This window comes from Falco punctatus (genome assembly GCF_963210335.1).
Source record: "Falco punctatus genome assembly, chromosome: 13".
In the NCBI taxonomy this organism is placed as follows: Eukaryota; Metazoa; Chordata; class Aves; order Falconiformes; family Falconidae; genus Falco; species Falco punctatus.
Genome location: NC_137593.1, coordinates 20,534,331 through 20,561,829, shown reverse-complemented (window position 1 = coordinate 20,561,829; position 27,499 = coordinate 20,534,331). Strand labels below are relative to the sequence as shown.

Sequence of the window (27,499 nt, the reverse complement as noted above, 5' to 3'; positions counted from 1 at the left end):
AAGTTGTGGGGTTTTTCTACAATAGGTGGATGGATGCAACTTCTTTCCATCTTGCTTTTGTTGTCTTGATGCACTTTGCCTCATCTTCATCCTGAAAGAAAATGAGGGGACTGGGACTTCTAATAGCTTTTACAATGAGTCACAATTGCATCTCTAGACTCCTTAGGCAATTTTTACTTTTCCTTACTAGTACGTAGGATGAGTTTCTCTCTGCTAGATTAGTTACACAGTCAACTCCAAGCATAATAGTTTCCTTTTAGGAGAGTTTTAGGAGCTTATGTCAAAGCTGTATCTTAACTTAGTGTGGCTGTGCTGAAACCCTCATGATCTCAGCTCTCATCTTTAGGAAGTTCTTTCATCTCATGTTTACACAGCCAACTTTTCTTTTTGGGGAGGTGAAGAGAGACTAGATTGGCTCCCTTGCTCCTACCCCCAAATCAAAAATCCTCTTTACATCAATCTCCTTTATTTTCTGAAGCATACAGGTGTTTATATAAAATGTGATTCACTTGCATATTGCTTCTGCTGACAGGGTGGGGGAGGCTTCTTAGTGGTGTCCTGGTCCCAAATGGCAGTGATAGCAGACAGCAGACCTTTCCACAAGTGGCCAAAGTCATGGCCTTAATAATACGTGCTGCTGAGTGGCTTCCCAGCTCTGGTGGGCTGGTGCACCATTATAGAAGAGAGAAAACAAGCATGTCGGGTAGAGTTCATCTAATGAAATCATCTGGCTGCCAAATCCAGAGAAAAGTGCAGTCAGTACCTTAATAAAATGAATAAAGTCCCAAACAGTGTCACCTGATACTGTTTGCAATATATATGCTGGTAATATTTAAAGAGACAACCTGGTGGTGGTTATTCAAAGATATTGGAGGGAAAATTTGGTGGTGACAAGGGCAGCTCTTCTCTCTGCCCGCTTGCAGCCTTGTTTTCCCCCAGATCTGCCCATGCAGCTGCGATTGTGGAGCCAACTTGCATATAAGGGCTGCGGCATCTCCGTGCGGGGCGATCCCGTGAGCATCCCACCGAGGGGGAGCGTGGGGTGGGAAGCATGCAGAAGAGCCCAGTGTTGAGGGCAGTACAGGGGATGCTGTTGCCAGCAGCACCTGATGGCAAATTTCAGGGACTAGCAGGGTGAACTTTGCCTGCTATACTGATGAAAATTTTTAAATGAAATGTTTCAGTAACTGCAGTTTACTTTCTTCATCTCAAAACGCATTTCCAATGAAAGTGATGGTGGCTCTCTATCTACAGATGTAGAAACTTCACAATTAATGCATTGGTGCCCTTTTATGAAATATACTTGATTTCCCTGGAGGAAAGACTGATCTGATCCCTGGAAAATCTTTGTCGATGTGACTGCTACCCTTAATTAGTTTGAATAGATTTCCAGTCTGCAGGAAATGTAGCTGAGCTATCGCTATAGCCTTCATTTTAGTATAAAAATTTAACTTCATTTCATGACACTTGTTCCAACAAATTATTTGGTTTAAGGGCTGGGAACTGTAACAGTTAAAATATCTTAAATGCTTGCTATAATAGCTAATCCACTAAAACTTTCTAAAATCTTTTCATTTCCAGGGTTGTACACAGAAGTATATTGTGAAGAACTACTTCTACTACTACTTGTTCAAGTTTTCGGCTGCTTTGGGAGAAGAGATTTTTTATATCACTTTCCTTCCATTTATTTACTGGAACATTGACCACTCTGTGTCTAGGAGGATGATAATTATTTGGTCTGTAAGTATTTCTATGACTTATTTAAACATGTAGTTGTTAATTCTCTAACTGTAGCAAGTGAATATTTAAGAATAAGAATTACCCTTCAAACAAACAAAAAAAAGCCAAGATTATTTATGTGTAACTTGTGTGTTGAGGAAGCAGAGGCATTGGGATGCTGAGAGAGGAGGGAAGAGAGAGCAGGTGACTGTTCATCGCTGTTACATCTCAAACTGATGTTTTTTCAGCCCAATAACTGATTGAGCTGCTTTTGATAGGCTTTGCACAGAACAGCTGGGAAAACACTTCTTTCCTAATGTGTCATGGTGTTTTAAGGATAATTTTTCATCAGTTTGTGAAATCTTTCTCTTTTACCCCAATTTCTTTTGCATAACCTCTTCATACCATTCTGGCTTGGTTGAAATTAGTATAAACCTGAGAGAAAGGGGATGCGCAGGCTGCAGTGGAATAAACAGGGTGTTTCTGCAGTCACTTGAGGAGAAAAAAAATAATCAGATTCTTTGTTGAAGACTTAAAAGCATTGGGTTTGGTTACTTTGAGAGCATTCTCAAATTAGCTGGCGTCAACATTGCTTTAGCCTTCACAAATGTGGTTTGGGGTATCCAGAGTAATGTGTTTCCATTCTGGCACTGAAAACCAGAAGATGACCAGGCACTTCAGTCTGGGAATGGCTCTTGTTTTGTTGCTGCCATTGCTTATCTTGGTATCAATCAGATCTTTTCTGCCGAAATAAGACCATTTTAGAACAAAGAAGGGAGGTAGGGAGCATCTTTGGCAGATGGCAAACCCTGGAGGTTTAGCTGTCAATCTACATTGATTTGAGAAATTGAAGCTGGGTAAAAAGACCTGGATGTGGTATCTAGCTTTGTTTCTTTACAGAGAAACTTCTCCTTGATTTTTTTGATCCTTGACCATTTTGATTAATAATATTCTGTCTTTTATCCAAATGATATGATGCGAAATAATAAAAGCAATCTGAATTGGGTCCCACATTTGAGATGCACCCAGCCTTGGACAGAAGGCATCAGTTGTTCTGTGCCAGTAACCCGAGTCAATACATTTTATAAAGAGAACATGAAAAATAACTTGCAGATGAAATTTAGAAGTAGGTGGACACTGTATAATTAGAGCTGGGTTTGGGCCAGGAGTACACCTACTTCTTCTGGAAACGTGCCACAGAAGATGATAATTGGTAGTCACTGCCTTCTGGGTTTGCATATTGCTCAAAAAAATGACTCTTCAGAGCTCCTTGCATGCCTCTCTGCAGACTTGCCTTGCCTTTGCCTTGCAAGGAGTCCGTCTGAGTCCTGGCCAGGTTTAGGCTGGTTTAATTAGGGTATTCAAGCATGTGATATTATGTTTACGAATGTTATTTTTCCTGTTACAGAGGGAGTTGTGGAGTTGTATTGTACACTGAAAAGGAGAAGCTGTTTTAAATACACAGGCTTGTGACAATCTGTAGTTTTAAAAACATTTTAATTATATGTGATTGTGAAATGGCTAAAAATGTCTATGCAGGCTATCTGTTACTGTTATGGGAAGCTCAGCTGAGTGGCTTGTTTGCTGGCAAGCAGGCTGTGAGCAGGAATGGGCCTTCATGGTGCTGTGAGCGGTGTCAGTCTGTTTTCGATGCCTTGGTCATGTACATGACAGCAGGATCGGCTTAGCTGCACGGGCGCTGCCAGGGTGTTCAGTGTGACGAAGCTGTGCTTTTAACTCGCTGGAAGGCTTTTGGCGACAGCACTGGAAGGGTGCCTGGCTGGTGGCACGGTGGGGAGCGGCAGTGCGGGTCTGCAGGCTGTCTGCAATTCAAGGTTTTAAAGAAATGCTTCTGAAGGGATGACGATGTGGGGCTTAGAACAGCTGTGTTGGATAAAAGTAAAAATCCAGGTAGCCTGGTAGTCTCTGACAACTGCTGCTGGTAGAAGGCTAGGAAGGGCACGAAGGGGCGAGTGCAGCATCCAGGCACGGTCTGCAGAAGGCTCTTATCCAGCTGGGGAGAGGAGGTGGTATCAAGCCAACTGCTTGGGATGGGGAGAGGTTGTTAGTGAAGCTTTTCAGCAGGGAGAGAGATGATGGACCAGCAATGACCTTTTCGTGCACCTGGTGCAGAGCACGGGGGTATGTTGGGAGCACACGCTGGAGAAGCACGGTCTGCAGGGATGGCATGATGAAGGGGGTCAGACCACCCTACGGGAGAGGTGGGCTCACCCTCAGGTGCTGGAGAAACAGTAGTGCTGGCTGTGGTACTTCATTTTGTGGTCTTGGGGACTTAAACCTGTGAGTTTCTGCTGCAAGTTGGAAATGAGAGTCACTGTCCCAGGATGAATCGGGGCAGTTTCTTCCCTTAAAAATTAAAGCAGTATTAATGCTGTTTACAAGGCCTTCCTGCCGTCTTATCTGTAATAATTTATGCAGAGCCAGTCAACCACATTTGAGAGATAAATCTGAACTGGAGTGTGGCCAGGGATGATTAGGGAACAGGCTATTTTCTGAGCAGACTGAAAGCTTAGATAAGACCCTAACAAAATGAAGTCAGAGGGAGGATGGGGCTGGCTGTAAGCACCTGGGGAAGGAAGGAGCTTCTGAAAATAAAAGTACAGTTGCAAGAAGAAACATGCAGAAGGCAGGCATAAATAAGCGAAGTTGAAGCCAAAGGTTGTGCAATAGCTCTAGAATGGTGAAGGGCAGTAAGAAAAACTATGAAGAAAGTTTATTTCAGCAGTAGCAGAGGAGTAGACTTGGTGCCCTGGGACATTTTCTCCAGTTCTAGGTCCCCCAAACTGGCTACTTGTGCTTTTCTGTTTAGCTGGGTGGCTCTGGGAAATGCTGGCTGTCGTCACATCCAGATCCTTTAGAAACCTAAAGGAGCACATTATGCTTCCATGGTGCCTTTCCTCTGAAGATTCACAGTATATATGTAGGCTTTACCTTTCCCTTTACAGACAGGCAAGGGGAATAACTGCCTGACACCCCTGAGCAAGATGCTGGGTCAGTGCTGAAGGTACCCTCGTGTCTTTGCTTCCCTTCTCCAGCAATTTGAAGAAAACACTCTTGAATCTGCACAGACGAGACTTTGATGCCAGTGACTCTTGCTACTTCAGCCAGGCAGTGCAGAGATGAAAAATAACTTCACATGAACCAGCCCCCAAAATGTACCTTAAATTTACTGCGCATCTCAGCTCGAGAGGTGAAAGCTCAGTTTGCTTTTTTTTATTCTCTGCACCCATTCAGGGTTGAAAGCTTTATTTTGGTGTGGAATTTCAGAGGTAAGGTAGAGACCTGGAAAAAAATAATTACAGTTTCTGCTTGCTATTCAGCCTGCTTGGAATTTTTTTTCTGGTTATTTTTTTTTCAGGGTGCGTGGATCTTTTGACCCTATAAAACTTAAATTTATGCTATACAAATAAGAGCTGGCCAGCATGGACTCTGCGGGGGCAGGTGTGGAAGCTGTTGGTGTATGACGGTGATAAGCTGCTGACTCGGGTGGAGGAGGCATCTCCAGGGAAGGAGAGTTTGGGGGGCTGCCTGTGCCCTGTTGAGCTCCTTGAGCGGCACTGGGTGCAGACATCTTCAGCACACCTGAGAAGGTCCTGGGTCTGGATCCATGGCAATTTAGTTTCCCGTCTTGCTTTTCAGAGGAACAGGTTTCCAAAGGCTGCTGGCATTTAGTTCCTTGGGAATGATGAGCTCTGAAGTCTGGCTCTCAGGGCAGCCAGGAGCTTAATAACCAGCAGGAATTTACCTGCAATCATCATGCCACTGGCATTACTGTGCAGTGGTTGAGTCACTGGATGCTGCTTTGAAAACTCACTTTGTTTTGAAAACTTTGGATTATTGATACTTGTTTGTTATTTTTTGTGCTTTTGCAACATTTCAGCAAAATATTTTTGTGCCTTTGCAACATTTCACAAAAACAAGCTTGGAACAGCTGATGAAACAGTCACTTAACACCCAAACTCTTTAAAGTGCCATATATTACACTGCATAAGAACATGTAAGACTCTATTCAGGCAGGCAACTAACTACAAAATGTCAGAATGCAAAAATAGACGGTCCATAAAAGAAAATGCTGTGCACAAGATAGTGTTGATTGAAAGAGAATTTTGTAGGTGCTGGTAGCTGTACTCTGCCCTTGAAGAAAACGTGCCGGTGAAGCTTGCACGACTGAGGCCAACCGGGAGTAATTTGAGGTTGAAGTTTAAGTTGAAACCTTTCTTATTTCACTAGAACTACTAGGTGTAGCAGTTTCCCAGTTTTAGGTGTTAGATGATAAAACTAGATCAATGTGACAGTGGTTTTTCCTGTTACCAAGAGAATGGCCCCAAATTTCTTTTATTTAAACCCATCATAAGATAGTCAACTACCTTATAGTTTTTGTCCAAAGGCTTCTTTTGAAGACAGAGTGAGCATCCTGGGATGTTGGTTGGTTATGCTTCTGAAGGCACAAAGCTCTCTTACTCTGGTTTTGAGTTTCTGAAGGCTGACTTGAGACACCAAAAGTCCTCCCTCCTATATATATTTTTTTCAAGAAGCTGCCTGTGCTGTCTCTTACCCCTTCCTGTCCCTTGCTGCCCCTTGCCATGACATGCATGTTGTGGTGCTGCTGGCTTGCTGCTGATATGGTCCTGCTCGCGGTGGGCTGGAGATCTGCCTCGTGTGATCCTGCTGACAGCATGGCTGGGACATCTCAAGTGTTTGAGCATCCCACCAGCTCAATGAGAGCTTGAATATCCCATTGCACCTGACCAAATCCTTGGCAAACGCGTACATTCCTGCACAGCTAGTGCAAGATTGATGTGTTTTCTGGAAAAAAATAGCCACACTGGAGATGGTGGATCCTGGAATTTTCCTAGCCAGCTGCCCTCTCTTGTAAGGCACGTGTGCCTCAAGGAGGTGCCCAGCCTCATGGTTGCTGTTGGCATCTCTGCATGCGGAGAGCAGCTGGGTGGCTTGGGAAGGGGATGGGGAGCAGGATGCAATCAGAGGGTAGCTTGGGGTCCCCCAGGCTGTGGGTGCTGGGGCTCCTCTGCTCTGCAGGGCTTCCTCCACTTGAGCTGCTGCTGGGGTGAAAGGCCACCAGTGCTCTTCAGTGGCTTTCGTGGGTTTTTGTCCCGAAGCCAAACCTTAGTTCTTGGCACTGACTTGGGGGCAGGAGGAGTATCTTCATGAGAACGTGCTCTTCTTTGCCCTGCTCCTCTTTCACTGTGACCCAAGTGATGCTCAAGGGGCACAGCCACAGCTATTGTCTGTTGCAGTGTTTATCTACTTACTTAAGCCTTAGTTGGGGGATGCTGAGAATAGCAGCTGTGAACAGTGCAGACTGCATGCTTGCTTTAATTTCTGTATGGTGAATCAAAGTCACGCCTGCCTTGACAACCACAAATACAGTCTTTGCTTCTGCTTGACTAATCTTCTGCAAATGCCAGTTTATTAATAGTGCATCCTTATTTTGCTGCCGCCCCTCTTTCCAGTGTTGCCGATTTGCTTTGTCACTCCTGTCAGCACGCAGTGGTTATGATAAAAACAAAAGCAACATCATTTTCAAACCGTAAGTTTCCTTTCTGGAAAGACAACAAATACTATTGCAGGTTAGGATTTCTAGAGCCAGGTTGTAGAGTTTCTATTTTGGAGTCAAACCAGTAGATTCAAAGTCAGGCTGCCACACTGCGAGCCTCGAGGAAGAAGTCACCAGTGCTATTTGACCCTGTGTCTTCTCTAGAATTTCATTTTGCCCTTTTAATAGATCAATAGCGCAGACAGGAGAGCTGCAAAATCAGAAGCTGAAAAGAAATATGTTCTGGTTCGCCTTTTGTTAGCTGCAATATTACAGAGTACAAAAAGAATAGCTCCTCCTGACCTTCGCGTGCCCGGGTGCCTCCGTCCCTGTGCAGGGGTGGTGGCAGCGGAGGCACAAGGAGAGCGTGCCACATGCAGCACACCTGCAGCACGAGGCCCGTTCCCTAAATCCTGCCAGGCTCAGGGTCTGGGCAGCTGCCATGGAAATGTTCCAAAGGGGAAATCGTGCCCCAGGGCACCGGTCCTGTGCCTCTGCGTAGCTGGCTTGGCTCTGTGTGTTTGTGTGCATTCGTATGCGTCTGCACCGTGGTGGTAAATCTGCACACAGCGCTCTTGCTTCCTGCTGCAGGTGTGCTGCCCACAGGTGTGGCACGGGTAGTGAGGGAAAACCACGGAAAATGCCAGCAACACCTGCAGGTGAGCAAAACCCCTTCTGAGATCGCTGAAGCAGTAAGAGAGTTACGTGAACGTTGAGGAGCCAGGTCACTTTATGGGACTCTGATGCTCACAGGAAGGGAACAGCCCCTCACCCCAGAGGGAACCCCTGCAGATATTGGAACAAATGAATTGGCACCTGGACCTATGCGGATGCCAAGGCCTCCAGCTGGATTCATCATTCTTCACTAAAGCGAAGTCTGTTAAAACACAGAGACAGATTTGCCTTGTTTACCCCAGTGCAAAGCCCCAGGTGAGGATGTACTTTTGGAGATGGACCATATATATGACTCAGAGGAAACCCTCAGGAAAAGGCTGCAGAGGTGGCTGTGCTGCTATAGCAACTGCTAATTGCGTTTGTGTAGTTAAATGTAATGTTGTTGACCCAAAGTGGCAATAAAGCTTTGCCTTTGCTTCACCTGATGCCTTGGCTGTAAGGGATTGTGGTTCCCCTTGTGCTGCCCAGGCCACCCCAGCAGTACTGGCAGGCACCAGCGTTTGGGGAAAGCCTTGTTTTTAAGTTGCTTACAGCATTACAGAAAAACCCTTTGAGAGGGGAACAAGAAACAAGTCTTTACCCAAGTATTTTTTTTTTTAGTGCTTCTTGCATTTGTTGTGAGGATTTAATTCAGAAGACTTCACAGTCATCTTCATAGCACTGGGAGAGCATGGATGTGCATGAGAGAAGAGCAGGCTTCTATAAGGAAGTTCAGAAGATCCAAAATTTAGTTGTAGCGTTTGTGAGTGTGGGGTTAGGAAAATGTTTTTTAGTGTCAGGTTGGCTGCCTTGGCCCGCGTGTTCAGCCTGTGTGGTTACCAGTGCGGGACCCCTGGATGGGACCGCAGCTTTGCCAGAGGCTGTGCCGCATCCCGTTCCCAGCACGACCGCAGCGTGCCGAGCTGATGCGATAGTGCCTGGCCGTGCAGAAACTGTAGAGGCTGGTTCAACTCTGAACGGATTAGGGTAGCCATAGCCTAGATCCCAAGCGTTGCTCAGTAAGCCAGGCTTACTGCTTCACCGTGGAGCAGAATGAGACGGAGGTGATGTATTCCCTTGCAGTGCAGAGCAGGAGCCCTCAGGAGGAAGAGCCTGCCTCACCCAGCCCTGGGCTCTCCTCTGCCTGCGGATGCAGCTCACGGATTCAGCCATGTAAATGAAACACCTGGTTTGTGTTTCACTGAGGCAGAGCCGTGGCAGGGGACACAGGAGCTGTGCAGCCTGCAGGGAGGAGCGGTGGGGGACAGACCTGCCACGATGGGCCGTGCCCGTGTGGCTTTGGGAGAAGGAGCTTGGGGGATGTGTTTTATTTCCCACATCTCCAGCTGGCGCTGCCATGTCACTGTCAAGTAACACTGCAAATATTAGGGAGCTGACGTAGCTTCCTGAGGGTCCCCACCATGGCAGTGGCATGTGAGCAGCGTTTCCCAGTGTGTGCGTGCACACACCTCCATACAGAAGGGAAGGTGGCGTTTCCCCGCATTATGCATATGCATGGTTGCTGCCAGTGACCCCTCCACTGCACCTCTGTTCCCATGCTGTGGTCCACCTTGCTTTCGCCATCATTTATTTATTAAGAGACTCACGTTGTGGCACTTGTCACAACTGTAGCTTGCAGGACTTGCAAATACAGAGGTAGAGCAGAGTCCCTTAGCCTCCCCAACAGGGTGCTTCGGTAGGGAGCTTCCATGGGGAGGTGCAGTTGGGGTCTTGGGACAAGGGCAGGCTCTACAGACCTGGCTGATGCCCAAGAGCATCGCTTTGCTTCTGCCCAGGTTTGGGCCCCACTCGTGGGTGTCCAGTGACCTAGGAAGGCTGCGGTGCTTCTCCCTTTCCCATCCTTGAAGCCCAGCTCCCCTCCCTCCCTGCCAGCCTGAGCAGCCCCCCTTGTTTGCCAACACATCTTTGTGTGTAACTAGAGTGTGAAGCGGTTAAATTCCATTTTGAAAGTTTGAGCAGTCTGAGGTACAGGGCAGTTGGAGCTGCTGCTGTCAGCTTTCAGACAAGGAAATTAGCCATGCTCATCCCATCAACTTTTGTGAAATCTCAGCTCAATTCCCGTGCATTCCAGCGTAGTTATCATCTCCAGCAAATTGAGTCCTACACAATCCATCACGCTTTCACTTTGTTGCTTCAGTAATGGAAAAGTCTCCAGGTTCAGACCAATTCCCCATGAAGAGACAGAGGTACTTATTAATGTGCAAATTAGAATTATTTATGCTGAAGATGTCTGCAAACTATTTTGCACCAGAACTGCAGAAAATTTGGTTGATCTATGTCAGTTGGACAGAGCGGAAGAGAGCCTGTGCTGGAAATAAACACAGAAGAAAAGCATTGCGAGCCATAACGTAGCACTCTAGGTGGGCAAAAATTGTCAGCAAAGAAAGGAGCAAACAGAACAACAGAGCATGAAGAAATTATTTGCTTCAGGGTTTCTCTTCTTTGCCGTGCCTACGAGAGAGCAAATGGTGTCTGCTCGCTCAGTCTTCAAGGGTTCAGCTTTGGGCTTGGAGACCCTTTGGGTGGAAACGTACACAGGCAGGTAAAGACTTTTGGAATGGGTTTTATTTAAATCTAGGTCAGCGTGGTTTGAGCCTGGCCCCTTCTTGCCTGGTAGATCTCCCCAGCCCTTGTGGAGCAAGGGGAGCTGGGTGAAGCCCAGCGCTGGCGGCTCGAGGGATGCCCCAGCGTAACCTGCAAGGCGACAGCGCCTGGTCCAGCCTTAGCCTGCCTCCCCTGTTCACCTGTCCCAAACCATCGCGGGTGTCCTCTTCGGCGTCCTAGGGTGGGCTGGAAAGCACGGCAAAACTACGCAGTCCTGTGACCAACGCAATCCCGAATTACTTGCTGGTCTGCACTTGGGCTAATTTTTGCCCATGCTAAATTTATTCCCAGGCCATCAAAGGCTTTTACGTAGCACAAACAGGTAACTTAAGCATAGGTGTGGCTTGGCTCTGTGTGGATCTTTAACCTGTCCCCCATGCTCAGCTCTTCATCTCCCTTCTCCTCCGTCCTAGCGCTTCAGTGGTTGCTGTTCACAAGGTTTATTACCGGGGTTTTCTCATCTGGTAGGCTGAAAAAAGCTGGTAACTGGCCAAAACTTGCAGGCTGCTTGCTTCCTCTCCTGGGACTGTTAAGGGAGTAAATTCAAAAAGGCAGAGAAAGGAGGTCAGGAAATAATGAGATGTGCCTTAAGAGAGAGTATGCTGCTTGACCAGGGCAGATGCCACTCATCTTCTGAAGGTGGTAGGTAATTCAGATATATCCTGCAATAAAATATAATGCTGTAACTATGTTTCTGCAAAACACTTGTCGAGCAGTGATGGCATCTGCGGTGGCCTTCTCTGTTTTTGGGGTGTGGTTTTGGTTTGGGTTTTTTTCCCTGTTCATGGCTGAGCTCTGGATGTCGGTGCCTGGCACGCTCACAGAGGTACTTGCTCTTTGTCGCCAGCTGTGTGATGCTCTCCAGCAGGACTGGCTGATGCTCTGGGCTGGGCACAGACGTGCAGGTCCCAGCTGGCGCTCTGCCAGCCCTGCTGTGTGCCACAGGGCTGTCCCCCGAGGAGGGCACCCCCCTGCCCACCGTGGGCAGCTCTGGCGGGGGCTCTGGGCTGCTGGCTTTTCTGTGCTGCGAGCCAAGGAGCCCGTGCGGAGCCTGGGCTGTCCTGTGCTCCTCCAGCTGCGTGTGGGCCCCACATGGGGAGGCGGGTGAACCAGTGCAACACCTTTGCTGGGGGGCTTTTAGCAATGGTGTGCTTGTCATTTTTTGCCCACTCAGGAAAGCCTGCCAGTTTGGCTAATGGGGGAGTGTTTTACTGCGCCCACAACTGCTGCTTCTGCCAAATAGTCCAGGACATTGTGCCTAAAAGCCATGTGCACAGCACCTGGAGAAGCTAAAGGCAAAGTCTGGTGCTTAGTCTGAATGTGTTCTGGACTCATCTTCATGTTCTGTGGAGGCTGTCTCACCTCTCATTACTCTACGTGTCTACATGTTTTTAAAAGGGTCAGAATTCAATCTGGAATGCTAGGAAGGAAGGTGTTGTGAGGATGCCTGGTGGTTTTGCTTACCCATACCACCTCCAGCATTCAGCCTGTTTTCCACCAGCAGAGAAGTCCTAGCATAGCCTTCATTTCGAAGATGACTCATTTCCCTTTCTGTAATACTCTTACGTACCAGTGCTAATAATACTGCTACAAGTGGAAGTCATTATTAGAGAGGACTGCTGATAAACTGGCTCGTCCTACCTTGCCTCTCAGATGGTATCACAAATGGCAGCCTCAATGTTTTATGTTCTGTCACAGAGAGTAATTTTGCTTTCAACCCTGGAATTTAATTAACTCCAATGATGTGCCTGTATGCATTTGGAAACAGGTGCCATTAACGAAATAAACCCAGAGTGGTTTCTTTGAGACACTTGTTTCTTGACCCTTTCTCTACTGTGACCAGTGCGGGGCAGGGTGTTTGCTGACTGCCCTATGTCCCGTCCCCTGTATCAGGGTGAAGGAGGAGCAGCAGGCGTGCCCCAGGTGGCACTGATAATAAGGCGGTAATTGATTCACGTGATGAGGGATAAAGGATGCAAAGGCACCCGCAGTCACTTTGCCAGGCTCTGATGCTGGCTGTAAGCCTAGCACTCCCCACGGCATGTGCTTTGTTGCAGAGAGGGGGAGGAAGGAACGTGACATTTTGGCTTTTTCCTGGTCCTGATTTGTGAATCCTGAATCCTGGCATTTTTCTTTTTAACACGAAGCCATTTTTAAATGGCTGGTGGGAGAGAGAGGGATGCAATGTGGCTGGTGACAAATGTGGCAGCGGATGATTGTGTTGCTGTTTTGGCATATGGCTAACACCAGCATGGGAAGGATGTTATTTTAGGACCCCTCCTTTGCTAGTGGAAGTGTGAGAAGCAGAACAGCGAGCCGTCTCGCGCAGCAACTGAGCTTTCATGGCAGACATCAGTTAACCTAATTTTTGTATTTTAAAAAAAAGAAGAAAAATAGTTTGCTTTGTTTTGTAGAGCTTGTTTTGCCTGTGTCTGGCTGCACTATCCAAAGGGAGGAGGGTGGCAATAGAAAGCAAATATATTCTCCAGGAACAGCCTGGGTGACTTTTGTTCACGTCCTTGTCTACTGTGGATGCTGAGAGCCCGTTGCCTTTGGGCTGAGGGTGCTGGGGAGCAGAGGTTGTCATCACGGTGGGTGCCCTGGCTACTTCTGGGGGGGCTGCACCTCTCGGCAACGCTGGTTGGCTTTGCCTCATGCCTCTGCTTCCCTTCGCTACGGCTTGCAGTGACCTGAGAATGGGATGTTTCCCCTAAAATCACTATGTCGCAGTGCTCGGTAGCTAATTAACAGGGCCCTTGCTTAAACCTCTGTGTCCCAAGCAGTGCACAACAGCCCGGCATCGCTGGGGAGTCAGGCAGGAGAACTGGCGCTGCATGTCACCTGCCCAGTTTTCTCACTGTTGCTCCTCGAGGATGCCAGGTTATTATTTAATAACCACGCTGGTGGTGCGTCCCAGCGGGGCTCCTGCAGCACCTCCCGCAGTGGCTGGGGTGGGAGCTGCCCTCACGGAGCTGCTGCGTGGAGCTGGGAGGGACGCGGCTGGGCAAGGCGGTGATTTGCAAGTGGTGGCGGAAAAATTTCTCTTGTAGCTGTTTGCTTTGCAGGAGAGGGGATGTAAGGGATGGGGAGGAAACTGAAACTTCTCTGGCGTGGGGTGGGAGCCAGCTGTCTGTCTCACGCTATCCTGTATTGCTGCATCTCATCAGCGAACTCTCCTTTTGGTCCCACTTGTGATCAGGTTACAACGTGGTGCAGTAAAACCGTTGTTTCCTTCACTGACTGGATAATGGAAACCCCTTTAATAATTCAGGGAATGAATTCTGCACTCGGGGTGGTGGATTTTGCAGGAAAAAGCGCAGAAATAGCAGTGGTTCTCGGGTGGTTGAGTGGGGATTGCCTGTGCTGACTGATAGCCCTGTGGCCTTTCTTCTCCCCAGATTGTGATGTACATAGGCCAGGTCTCCAAGGACATTCTGAAGTGGCCTCGGCCCCTCTCACCACCTGTTGTCAAGCTGGAAATGAGGACGAATGCAGAGTACGGGATGCCTTCCACCCATGCCATGGCAGCTACTGCCATTTCCTTCTCCTTTCTCATTGCGACCACAAACCAGTACAAGGTAGGGGGTACAAAAAGGTAAAATAAATAAATAAATAATAAAAAGAAAAGGAAAAAAAAGAAAATCATGTGCTACTTGCAGCAGGCTACAGAAAACTAGCAAATCCAAAGCTGTTGCTACTTCCAGAGGAGCTGTGTTTAGTTTCAAAGAGGTGTATTTTTCCCTGTGGTTACCCATAGCTGGCCGATAATAGATACAAGAAGAAATTTAGTGGCAATCTCCTTTCTTTAGTATGAGCCCTGCTTAGACCCGTGGGCAGGGTGGTGTGGCGGGTTCCCTGGGTTTTCACATGCGGGGTGACCATGCAGGGAGCTGCCGTGCTGCTGCAGAAGTTGCCCAGTGTCAGTGTTTTGTGCTTGCCCCGTGCCCACCAAGCCATCGCTGTACATCAGCAAATGCCAGCTCCCAGGGAAACCAAAGGAGCTCTGTGTTGCCTGTGTTTTGTATGATGCAGGAAAAGCATCCTTGGATATCCCCTGGCTCTAACCTGTGTTAGACTCGTAGCGCACAACGTGATTTGAAAGCTTGTTTGTCAGGGAAGTAACAGCAGTGTTGTGGCACTGGAGCTGTAGGCTGCTTGGGGAGATCTCATAATTATTTCCCCCAAACCTTCAGCCTTTGATCTTCCTAAAAGGTTTATTTTCTGGAAACTCCTTTCTCCATGGCAGTTTTCCATTCATTTTATGAATCCAAATAGGGGTTTCCTGCACTCTATCCATAATAACTTCCTGGCTGCGTTGCATTTAAGTGTGTTTCTCAGCCTTCTCAGATGTATTTCAAAGATAAGCCGATGTAGCCAAGAGGGCTCGCAGTATGGCCAGGGGGGTCTTGCCGTTGCAGTGTCCCCAGGTGTCCTCCCTATGGTGCTGGCGTGTGTGCAGGGACAAAAGCTGGCCACCCCTTTGGTGAAAGGTGCTGTGTCCTGGGGCTGTAACTCATGGAGCCAGAGTTACAGTCTGAATTACACCAGGATCCCTGAATTAATTTAACTTCCAGACTCACCCGGTCCCAGCCATGAAGCAGCGTGCTCTGCTGCTGCCTACAGTGCGGGGATGAGTGGGCAGGTCCGTGGTACCCAAAGCTGTGCTGCCAGCCTCCTGCTCCCTGGTAATTGTATGTGAACTGGTTGGAGCAGCTTGGCAGATGGGGAGGAGGAGCCATAATGTGGGATATTTGTCAGCCCTGGAAGGCCAAATCCACCCCATGTCTCAGAGCTGCCAAAAAGAGCCGGTCAGCAGCACTTTGTCTTCCTCCTCCATGGATAAGCTACCAGTGGATAAGCTCAGCTCTTCACACGCTGTCTTGTACTTCTTAGAAATTGCCATGAAACAATAAAGCTGCTGTAAAATAATTAAATGATTTAATTGCCTCTATTAAGAAGGAAAAATCTACCAGTGCATTATGCTGCTATCTTCTCAAGCTGCCCTTGTCATCAATTACTGATCTGGACTAGCTCCCAGGCTGCCTGCTGAGGGACAAATAAAGTGGGCGTAAATCCTCTGAAGGCTTAGAGAAGTGAGGAAGAAATAGCGTTTTATGAACTGGGAGTGACATCTGCAGCTGGGTCTGAGCTCTGTATTCCGGGGGCTAGATTACGCCCGAGGGGAAAGGGTCAGAAGCAAGTTGTTATGCTTAAAATTTCCACAGAAGCATTTTTGCTTTGACCTGTGGCCACCCTGGTCAGTTGTCAGCTTTCAGCAGTAGATGGAGACTTTATGTCAATTTGGGGGAATTAATTTCATTTATTTATATTTTGGGTTGGTTTCCTTTTTTTTTCCCGAAAAATCTCCTTTACAGACTGAAAGGAGCCCGCCAGCCCACTGGGTTTCAGGGTTTGAATGAGTGGATTAAGGGCTGTATGTTAAGCTTATTCTTCAGCAAAAGCTGGGGCTTTTTTTCTCTTTTTAAAATGTTGGTTTATTTCAACACTTCCTTCCATGTTTGTAGGAAACTCAGAGAGGGAATTGTGCAAAACTGGCTTCATAAGAAGACAGTTAAACCTTAGGTGTCACAGGGAAGAGTGGTCCTGACTGCTCTAATAGCTGGATTGCGGTTTCAGCTCAGACATTGATTTTCCCCTCCCAGCCCGCTGCTCCAGGACTATCGATCACGCTTCTGGTCAGGCTCTGCGGCTATCGCGTTCCCCTCAGGTGATCTGAGGCTGCAGTTCAGCCTCGGGCATTGCTTGTATGACATGCTGTGCTTTTTTCCTTAAGGTCTTTAGCACTAACATGGATTTTGCAGGTAGGTATTGCAGGGAAGAACTCTGCAGATGCCATCTATTCTCCAGGCTTTTCCACACTAAGACTAGACCTTTGCAAAAGTGGCACCGCAGATGAGACAACCTCCCAGCAGGATTGCACGTTGGCCAGCGTGAAGTCTCCTCTGGGGTTATGTTAATCTCTTTGGGAAAGTACAGCTCGGGAGCCACTTCCCAACATGAGACCCTTACATCAGTCTGGCTGCTTGGGTGTTTTATTTCAGATATATAGTGATGTTAAAATGGATAATGGTGTAATGGGGAGGTTTTTGGTTTTGTTTTGTTTTTCCTTTTTGCAGTATCCATTCGAACTAGGCCTGGTAGCAGCATTTGTGTTTTCGACGCTGGTGTGCCTCAGCAGGCTCTACACGGGGATGCACACAGTCCTGGTAAGGATGCTCTGCGCCGCCGCGTGCTGGTCGTGCCTCTAGCTCTGCTTCCCCACAGCGATTCCCATCTCCCACTTCCCAAGCAATGTACGTTCTGCCTTGGCCATGCCACTGCAGGAACATACGAGTTGTGCCACGAAATTCCAGGCTGTGCATTCAAAGGCAGCTGTGGCGAAACCCTGGGGCTATTGCTATTTGAGTCTGCAGGGGAATTATTTATACCATGAGGGAAGCAGTGGTGCAGGTGAGTTGAGGAGCCTGGTGAGGTTGGTGTGACATCTGAATTGGAGTTCTCTATTTTGAAATTTTAATTGTGAGGAATGCACTTGGGCAACTGACACTGCTCCTTAGCTAAGCCCTTTGTGCAATAGTATCACTGTTGTCAGCGAGAAATATCCTGGGCTGCTTTAGCTTGGGAGTGTCAGGGAAGGAATAGCAGGTCGGTGAGTCACACCAGCGGCCAGCGGCGAGCAGAGGAGAGGGTCAAACATGAAAAGTGAGCTGCCCTTGGGGACCAGGGGACAGCGTGTCTCCCGTTACCATACAGGCATGTGGCGTTTAGAAAAATACCATGACAAGCTTCTCGTTTTCAGCTGGAAGAAAATTCATTCCCAAAGGACTGAGATGCACAAGTACTTTGTTCGAAAATAATAAAAAAATATCTGTGGCTGTATATGACAGACTTTTGGGGCTCAGTTGTTTCGAGTTGTCAGTCCTGCTTTAAGAACAGATTTCGGTGTGACTTTGGCTACAGTGTAGCTGGTTCCTTTCTGAGGAGGGGAAGCATTACTGATGTGTCACATCCAGCGGTCAGAGGGGTGGTCCAGCTTCCCAAGCATGGACAGAAACTCCTGGCTACTTCCCTGCAGGAGGCTGATATGTGCTGTTGGTTGGTTGCATATGCATCAATAATGGGATTTTTTTACTAATAACTATGTTTGTAATAAGGAGACTTGACAACTGTAAGAAAGGGAGCCCTTATAAGATCAAGGTTTTCTATAAAATATAGCTTGACCTTCCCTTCCAGGCCTAGTGGATCAAAATAATATCTTAAATCAAAGATGGAGGCACCCTTTCTTGGCTATTGACCTTAAGTCAGTCAGTAAAAATTCTTCGCATACTTCCCGTGCTGGTCCATCTTAATGAAAGACTCCTCTAAATTTAGATGGATTTTAGGGTAAAGAAGAAAAAGTCCTTTGTGCCTTTGACATGCTAAAAAAGGGCTTTAAAATAAATAATTAATTAAAAAAGCTCTTTAGTTGAAGTGTGAGGAATGCTGCCTTTCAAAAGGGTAAATGCACTGCGCTGGGGTCCCCATCCTGTGAGGCGCCTAGTGGTCACGGCTGCCCAGATGCGACCCCCCTCTGCGGCTGCATCCCACCACAGGTTCTGGCAGTGACAGGTTCTTTTGGGGAAGAAGTGCAGTTTAGAGCCGTTTCCCACACGTTGAGGGATGCTCCCACCCTGGCCGGTCCGAGGTGCCAGGCCAGGAGGCACAGCAGCCGCTCAGCCAAGCTGCCAGCTGAAACAGGCTCTGTCTAATGGATTTTTAACTGAGATCCTAACAGAAAACGGACGCTGACAGGATATAATTATGTATTAAGCGATCAAAATATTTTAGTAAAGCAAATGAATGGGTAACATATACCCACTGACTTAGTGAAAGTGAATTTTTCCCGTTTGAGGAACCAGAGGAGGACTGGTGAGGAGGTTGCACTGTGCCTTGTGAAGCTGTAGCTGAAGCTCCGGTGCAGGGGCTCATCTTCGGGAGTCCCAGCTCTGCAAATCAGTCTGTATCTCAGCATTGCTGGCGTTGCTTTTGGATCAGGAGTGGCCTCAAAAATCACAGTCATGTCGGTAGAAGAGATGTTACCAATAAAGACCTTCTGGAGAGGCAGTACGCTGGTATGAGAGCTGTCTGCATCATTATGGCTGTATCGGAATGAATACTATGCTTAGGGAAAAGGGAATAAACACCCGTTGCCTGGGCTGTTACCAGGAGAGCATCACCCGGGTAGGGGGTGGGGTGGAAGCAATGCGCTTGTGCTGCTGAGAGATAATTTAATTTAATTACAACAACCCACATTCACCACCTTGACATGAGAATATCCCATGTGCGTGGAGAAGCAGGGGAAAGGCAGGGCCCTTCTTCCTAGGTCTTAAATGATGGAGCCTGAGGAGCTGGTGAAGAGGGAATCTGGAGTTACCTGGAAAGGGCAAAGCAAACATTTGGACACGTTTTGAGGCAGTGAATCTGTGACTTTATAGGGGTTGTTTTTAAGGAACAAAAAGCAATTGGAGACAATAGGACTGGGTTTTTTTTTGTTGTTGTTGTTTGTCTTTTTCCCCAGAGAACTGTATTTTAGAAAATATCCTTTTACTCTCCATCTTAAAACCTTGGCCCAGGTGTTGATCCCTGCCTCGGCGAGGTGAATGGGTTTTCCTGTCTCACTGCTGCTGGAGCATGCCTGAGTCATCTTGTGTTTGAAATGATGAGCAATGGTGCTTGTGTGAGTGCACGGTATTCCTGAAAGATGCGAGCAAGATCATTACAAATCATATTGGGAAGAACTTCATCAGCCGAGGGCAGCCCCCAAGGCGGCAGGAGGAGGGGAAGCTTTTCACCTTTTTCTAACCTTTCAGAGCCAGCAGTAGGAATTTCTTCATGCACCGAGCTGATGGGTTTGGCATTGCTGTGGCAGCGGAGCCGGGTCCCCTCCCGGCTACAGTGCACGCTCCCCTGTCACCGGCCATCGGTGGGGGCTCGGGGTCAGCCAGTCGCTCCAGAGATGCAGCTGATGCCACGGCAGCCTTACCGGTGGTACGGCAGCTTCCCCTTTCCTTGCCCTCAGTTAAAAGCCATAATGCCCCATGCTGGCCAGTGTGGTGTGTAGGGTACCAGGAGTCATCAGAAGGTCACTTTTTAGGACCAAAAAGAAACCTGAAAGTTGTTTCTGTAAACAAAGCAAATTGGTTTTTTTTTTCCTTGAGATGTACCGATGATGCAGTGTTGATGCATTTGTTGCCGATGACAGCAGCCTCAGGAGGTGACACGCTGCACCCCCCTACCTGGCTGCTTAGCCCTGTGGTACCTCGGGGTTTTTAACACCACCATTAATCCTGAAATTATCTTAAATATTTTAGAACTGATAAACAAACAAGGTACTGGCATCACTTTCCAGTAGCAGTACATTCCTTGTGGGATGAAACAGGGCACCCTTTAGGAGTGGAAAGCAAGTAAGATATTTCTGTTTAGGAAAGTGAGTAGCATCTCACACTAAGTGAAGGTGTGAAGGGAGTTCAGGCGGTAAGTGACGATATACAGGACAGAATAGGAAAAGTGTTATTTTTGCTTTGATTGGCAATATCAGGGAAGGTGCTTGAGTGCCACCATGTTCAGGGTGATGGTTTGATATTCTGGGGGCGTTTTGTGAGTGCTTGCAATTCCAACCGTAGTTTTGATGGGGAGAGCATAGGAGGGTCTTGCCTTCAGAAAGCTTTTGCAATACTAAAACAAACCGTGTTCTAAGACCTGGCGAAACCACAAAACCAGCCCAGCACAAGAACAGCAGCAGCGATGCCGGTACCCATGGACCGCGCCGCTGCCGTGCTGCCTGGGGGATGGGCAGAAGGTGTTTTGAAGCGCCCCAGTCCTGCATCCCAGGCAGCACATCCGACTGGACGTTCACCTCAGCTGTTTTTCTTTATGTACCTGTAGCATCAGCAAATAACTCGAACAACTTGGAGCGTTAGAAACCTGGTACTGGCCTGTTTTTAGGTAGCAAAGCAGAACGGCATCGCTGCAGTTCAGGTCGCCAGGAGCCAGGCCCCTTCCTGGAGCCCGGGCAGGTGCTCTATGCTGTGGGAGAGGCAGGGGGCTCTGTGTGCGAGCCGGCCAAGCTGCATGGCAGCGGGGGGGCTTTGGGGAAGGATGGAGGACTTGTCTGTGCTGAGGGAGCTGGAGTGTCCTAGCAGGGAAACAAGGTTTTCACCTTTGCCGGTAGTACTGCACCTTGAGCAAAATTCGTGCCTGCCCTCATTTAAAAATTCCTTTATAATTGTGGGTTTGGCAAGAGGCTAATCTGTTTACCCAGGCAGACGGACAAGAATGTGCTTCCTGGGAGTGCTAACAGCCGCTCCACCGCCGGGAAAAGCTAAGGTCCCGCTCCGGGGTGCACAGTGGGCAGAGTCCAGGAAAAGCAGTTTTTCTCATGGAAATCAGCGTCATCCCTCCTCATCCCATCTTCTCCTTAGTTTTACAGGTGAGGGGGGAAAATCATTAATTCTGCACAGCTAAATATCTTCATAAGGTGTTGATCTTGGACTCAACTGCCTTCTCTGGGTGTTCACAAAACCAAGCCTCTGCCCACGCGTACTGGAACCGAAGGGAGCCACTGCTGATGGCCGTGGCTGGGGATGTCCTGCACCCTCCAGCAGCTTCTCGTAAGGAGTCTCCAAAACGGGAAGCCTATCAGTTGGTGGATAGAGGGAAAACCAGAATAAACCACCAGTCTCTCGACGACTTTGATCAGTTAAAAAGTTTTGAGCGTGCACCCCCAGTAGTTGTAAATATACTTCTGAATTATATACATGTACTGCTGTACTGATACGTACGTTATAAAACACACAGAAATATAAATTTAAGAAGGATGAGATAAGGATGAAATAAGCACTACTTTAAAAATGTATGTATATGTTTTATTTTACTTATTAGTGGTGCAAAAAGTATTTTTTTCCTACAGCCCAGCGGGTTGCCCTGTGCACCCACCCAGTTTGGAGACCACTGGCGTAAGCCACTGGTGGGAGAAGAGCTGGTTATCTGGGTCCTGCTTGAAAACTACAGGAGCTGTGCTCCTGCGCTGGGGCTGAATGAGAGGATAGCAAAACTCAGAAAACTTTAATTGGGTCTGTAAACAGAGGCTGTCTGCACCCCGCCCGGGAACCGCTGGAGTCAGCTGGGCAGAGCTGAGCAAAGCCTTTGTTAGGGGAATATTAATGTTTGGTTAAATGTCTTTAACTAGAACAGAAAAGCACATAAACAGCTTTTGAGTTTCATTCCTTCATCACACGTGGAGGGAGTATTGAGGTGTCAGGACTTTTTCTTCTAATATGAGGTGGACAAATAGAGGGGTGGGGGATGGAGTTGGACAGTGGTGATGGGATTTCTGAGCATCAGTGCTGGGTGCAGCCCCCAGCTTTTCCCTGTTGATGTGGTTACTTAGTGCTGGGCCAAAACATGCCTTTGTGGTGAAGTTATCATCTAAAAATTGCTATCAAAAGATGATTATTATGAAATATTATTGACATCTAATGGTATTTTACATATTAGATATCTGTGAACAACTTTGTGTGTTTCCATGGCTATCCTTGTGTCATGGATGAGGGAATAAATGTAAGTGGACATTTGTATTAGGAATATGCAAAATGGCTCTGGGAGTTGCTTAAAGGCAAATGTTCTGTGAATCTATTGCCTGGAAGTTGTAAACAGCTAAAATTCAGCCATACTGGAGCAATGCATTTACCAGAAAGTCATAAAATATTTCTGTTGTGAAGAAGTCCCCTCATTCCTGCCTAACTGTAAGGGAAATTCTCATAAAAAGTCATTTTAGACTGTGACGAAGCATGGTAGCGGTCAGCTGTCATGACTTGGTGAAGAAGATACTGTCCTGAGCAGAGGACGTTTCTGTCTGTGATTATTTCATGGTCAGACTGCAAACTGCTGCCTCCTGCGCCATGCTTGGAGTGCTGCACAGGGAAACTTGTTATTTTGCTTTTTCTCTGGCTGCTCTCACACGGGCAGCTTTTATTAGGGGTTACCTCTTGTCTCCTTTCCCAGCCTCGCGGATGGCAACAATCAAGTGCTCAAAACACCTTATTTACCCCTGTTAATAAATTAGGGTTTAACTATGCGCTTGCCTCGGGCTCGTTACTGCAAGCCGGATTTCATAGGCTTAGGCAACAGATTTCTGGATGTGTTCCTGCCCGGCGGTGCTACCTCTTGCCGCAGCCGGCAGAAGTCGTGGCACGCACCGCGTCCTGCGGCTCTGCGCTTTCCTCCCCCAGAGCCGCTGGTCCTGGATGGGGTGCGTGTTTCTGACAAAAGAGATGGAAAGGAAACAAGCGATTTCATCAGATTCTACCGATATGATGACATGACTTCAGGATTATGGGACGGGAAGGGTTTGGATGAATGCAGCTTACCGTGATGTTGCCCCTGGGATGGAGTTGTGCATGTGCCTTTTCCATGGAAGTTGTAGGAGGAGAGTGCCCTTAGAACACGGAAGCAGGTGAGGGGAAGGATCTCACTTGTTCAGGGGAAAAATATGGGTCAATATGTCCGAAATACGGAGAAGGCCACGGTCAGGTTCAGGTCATGATTTGTTTAGCACAGGCTTCAGGTTGTCACTGCACATGGGCAGTGCCATGGCTGTGAATTCAGGGCATTCCTCTGCTGCTGCTTGGCCACAAATGCAGATCCTGGTCTTTTATCTTCACTCAAGAGCATCTGTTTCACCTTCCAGGTCTCACAAAACTTTTAAATGTGATCTCTTTGCAGGACGTCATCGGTGGAGCGCTGATTTCGGCTGTGCTGCTCGTGCTCTTGTATCCTGTGTGGGACGTGATAGATCACTTGCTGTTAACTAGTCCCTTCTGTCCACTGCTTTCCATAGTCGTGCCTCTTGTCTTATGTTACAACTACCCCAAACTAGACTACTACAGCCCTACCAGGGGAGACACCACTACTATCTTAGGAGCAGGAGCTGGAGCAACAGTGGGGTTTTGGTTAAATAACCGGTATGCTGCTCCAGCCTACACCAGTGAAAATTTTCAGCTTGGATTTCCTCTGCTCACCGGTAAAATAGTGGTGGTGGTGCTGGCCAGGTTCTTCGTAGGGATCATTATTGTCTTGCTGACACGCCAGCTCATGAAGAGCGTGGTCCTTGGCATGCTGGGTTATCGGTACAAGTTTCCCATCCGTGACCTGGAAGCCCGGAGGCGACTAGAAGTTGAAGTGCCGTATAAATTTATAACGTACTCCTCAGTTGGCTTCAGCGCGACCGTGGTTGTGCCAGTGCTGCACAAGATGTTGGGACTGATGTGAGCGCGGCACCTTCCTCACCAAGGGACCTGTGGCACCACCACGTCAGAGATGTGATGAGTCGATCAAGGCTGGTGACTTGATCGAGAAGTGTTTTGTGCCTTTCTGCACTGGTGTGGTGGGTTGACCCTAGCTGGACGCCAGGTGCCCACCAATGCCACTTTATTATTCCCCTCCTCAGCTGGACAGGGGAGAGAAAATGTAGCAAAAGGCTCGTGGGTCGAAATAAGGTCAGGGAGAGATCACTCAGCATTTACTGTCATGGGCAAAACAGGCTCGACTTGGGGAAAAATTAATTTATCACCAATCAAATCAGAGTAAGATAGTGAGAAATAAACCCAAATCTTAGAAACACCTTCCCCCCACCCATCCCTCCTTCCTGGGCACAATTTCACTCCCAAATTCTCTACCTCCTGCCCCCAGCATTCAGGGGGATGGGAATGGGGGCTGCCGTCAGTCCATCACATGCTGTCTCTGCTGCTCCTTCCCCCTCAGCGGGAGGGTCCTCACACTGCCCCTGCTCCGGCCTGGGGTCCCTCTCATGGGGCCACAGGTCCTGCCAGAAAACCTGCTTCAGCATGGGCTTCCCATGGGGTCACAGCCTCCTTTGGGCATCCTCCCCGGGCTGCAGGTGGGGATCTGCCCCCCGCTGACCCCCATGGGCTGGGGGCACAGCCTGCCTTGCCGTGGGCTCCGCCGCGGGCTGCTGGGGAATGTCTGCTCCGGCTCCTGGAGCCCCCCCTGCCCTGCCCTGGGGGGCCGAGCTGTTGCTCCCACATATGCTCACTCCTCTGCGGTGGCAATAGCTCTTGCACGGGGGTTTTGCCCCCCTGCTTGAACCCGTTATCCCGGTGGCGCCTCCGCCATGGCGGCTGGGTGGGCCTTGGCCAGCGGTGGGTCCGTCTGGGAGCTGGCGTTGGCTCTGTGGGCACGGGGGGGCTTCTGGCAGCTCCTCACAGAAGCCACCCCTGTAGCTTCCCCCGCTACCACGACCTTGCTGTGCAAACCCAGTACGACTGGCCTGAGATACCCCGTTTGTAGGGGTCACAGGAACTGCTGCACGCAAACATCCCTGGGTTAGAGATCGCTGACCCCGCTGTGTCCCACAGTTCGAGACCCCTGGGCCAGGTGACTAAAGCTGCCAAGCACAGAGTGCAAAGCCAGGATCCCAGCTGGAGCAGCAGCGGCGGCTGGCTCGCCATGGGGCTGGGGTGCGGGGAAGCGTGGCTGTGCCCGTGGGACGCCGGCCCCGCGGGTCCCGCTGCCTGCCTGGGGGCTGCTCCTGCCGGGGCGGGAGGGCAAGCCAGCGAGGGGCTCGCTTTGGGGAGCGAGCGGCTGGTGGGGTGGGGAGAGAAGCAACCAGCCAAGAGCGAAGCGCCGTCCCGGGGGCGTGCAGAGCTCTGTCTGCACCCTGCTGTCCCTGGGGGCAAAGGAAGAGTGGCTGAAAGTGGGAAGGTGAGGCGGAGGTGGAAGGAGGTGGGGGCTCTACGAGTGCTGGCGCTTTCCCGCTGTCAGGCTTTGGCAGGAGCATCCTGCTGGCCAGGGTGGCAGGTTTATTCAACAGCCAGTGTCAGCAGAGATCAGAACAGCCACGCGTGGCTATGGCTGAGCATTTCCCTAAAGAAATCTGGTGATTATTGTATTTATCACTTGTCATAGTGCCTTCTGATGGCACTGCTAGACCTGGCTAGTTCCGTGCGTGTTGTAGTGGGTTTTATCTACTGCAATCCCCAATCCCCCCAAAAAACCCCAAGAAACAACCCCCAAAAAGTAAAACAGAAGAAATAAAAATCCAACACAAAACATTTTAAGTGATTTGTAACAAATTTATCTTGGCTATTAATAAGAAAGCCTCCACTAAAAGATCCTTTGCCTACATACAACCGAGTAGAGGAGCGGAGTCGTTACCCCGGTGTTGAGGCTTGCGTTCGCACTGTTTAACTCTTGATTTAGCTGCCCTGTGTAGGGGATGGGACAGAATCCTTCCTATCGTGCAGGGGTGACAAACAGCGTCCTTAAAACTGCGTTGTGGAAGGAGCTGAGTGGTGACTCCGGTGACTACAACGTGTGGCGATGATAAGATGCCATCATTTTGTGGTGCTGCACAGCATTACGGTTGGTCTTCCGTGCATCTTGCAATACCATGTATACACTTGTAGGGCAGCAGCTGAGGCACGTTCATAGGAGGGTCCTCGCTATAACTCAGGCTGCTTATTTTAAAAATATGTTTGTTTCTGCTATTGGACCAATGAGCTGTTGAGAAATACAGCGGTGAATGTGGTCTGCTTGGCTAGAAAAATATAACACGCTATGGCCGTGGAGCTTCAGGCATGGCCCCTGTGCCTTCCCTGGTAGAATGTACAGTGAAAGCCAGGTTTCTAACCACGTGCGCTTGTCTTCTTGGCTACAAGAAAAATTAACCTGAAGAATGTAAAGGAGGTGCTTTGCCATCGTTTAACTGCTTAGGTAGATATACTCAAGTTCTCAAAATGTAGCTGGGAGTTTTGTCTGAGGAGTGGGAGGCTGAAAGAGCTGCGCGATTTTAAAGCCAGGTCGGTAGTCTCTAGAAGAAATGCAGGCAGAAATTCTAACCATTTTTAGATTTTCCCAGGCTATGGACAGACTGTTTTAAATCAGTCTGTGAGGACTTTACATGTGCATGCAAACAGCTTCAACCAGTGTTTCAACAGGGCACGTGCCCCTTGGTGAGCACTGGACTCAGGCCACCAAAGCCACAGGGTCCCATCCTTAGTCTTCCTCCCTCCCACACACCGCAGAAGCACTGCCATCAGGCTTTAAAACACCTTTAAAATATCTTCTGTTACAAGTGCTTTATGTTGTACAGCTGCGTGGCAGAGCTGAAGCCCCGTGGAGGTGCCACATCACAGCGGATGGGACCAAAACTGGGAAAAAACTTGGCAGCAAGCTGTTTTAAGCTGTTGGGGTGGAATCAGTTAGTCCTAAGAAAGGCACAGTTTGACAGGTACATTCATGCAGTTTTACGTGTAAAATTTCTGTTCTGAATCACAGCTATTTTATGCTATGAAGATTTTATAAGTTATATATAAATGCTTGGATTAAGAAAGTATGTGCACAGGTATTTTTTTATAGTATTCACCTGCATGTGATTCATGCAATAAATGCAAACTGTATTTGGTTCAAATGTAAAAATAAACCTATTTTGCAATACCTGCTGTTGCTCTGTTCATTTTGCACCCTCTGTTGCTACTTGTAAATGATTGATACAAGGGGAATGAGTCACAGTTTAAAAAGCTTCCCAGATGCAACCGCCCACCTCTCTTCCCAAGCTGGCCCGCTTGCAGCCTGGTGTCCCCTGCTCAGTCTAGCTGTGAGCTTCAGCTCCTTTGGGCTTAGCAACAACAACCTACTTTTTTAAAAACATTAAAAAAAAAAAAAAAAGACTACTGAGCTACTCACAACTATTTGTTACGTCCTTTGCAAATGGAAATGCATGAATTGCCATGTCATTAGTTATGGGGGACACTTGGGTGCCTGTAATCTTCACCTGCAATATCTAATAGACTAAAGAGTTAATTGAAAGCTAAACTGGATTTTAAATTAATATATGCGATTGTA

General features: G+C 48.3%; 1 protein-coding gene and 1 long non-coding RNA gene across 2 annotated transcripts in view; one reads left to right on the top strand and one right to left on the bottom strand.

Moving 5' to 3' along the window:
• SGPP2 (sphingosine-1-phosphate phosphatase 2) overlaps positions 1-25,678 on the top strand; it is a 53,804-nt gene extending 28,126 nt beyond the window's left edge. Inside the window, exons 2-5 of the mRNA XM_080409027.1 lie at positions 1,582-1,740; positions 13,975-14,154; positions 16,714-16,803; positions 23,360-25,678. Of these exons, the coding sequence (XP_080265153.1) occupies positions 1,582-1,740; positions 13,975-14,154; positions 16,714-16,803; positions 23,360-23,905 (975 nt within the window). The 3' untranslated portion in view covers positions 23,906-25,678. The remainder of the gene's footprint in view (positions 1-1,581; positions 1,741-13,974; positions 14,155-16,713; positions 16,804-23,359) is intronic.
• LOC308072352 overlaps positions 1-27,499 on the bottom strand; it is a 272,072-nt gene that overhangs the window by 186,044 nt on the left and 58,529 nt on the right. The gene's annotated exons all lie outside the window — the stretch shown is intronic.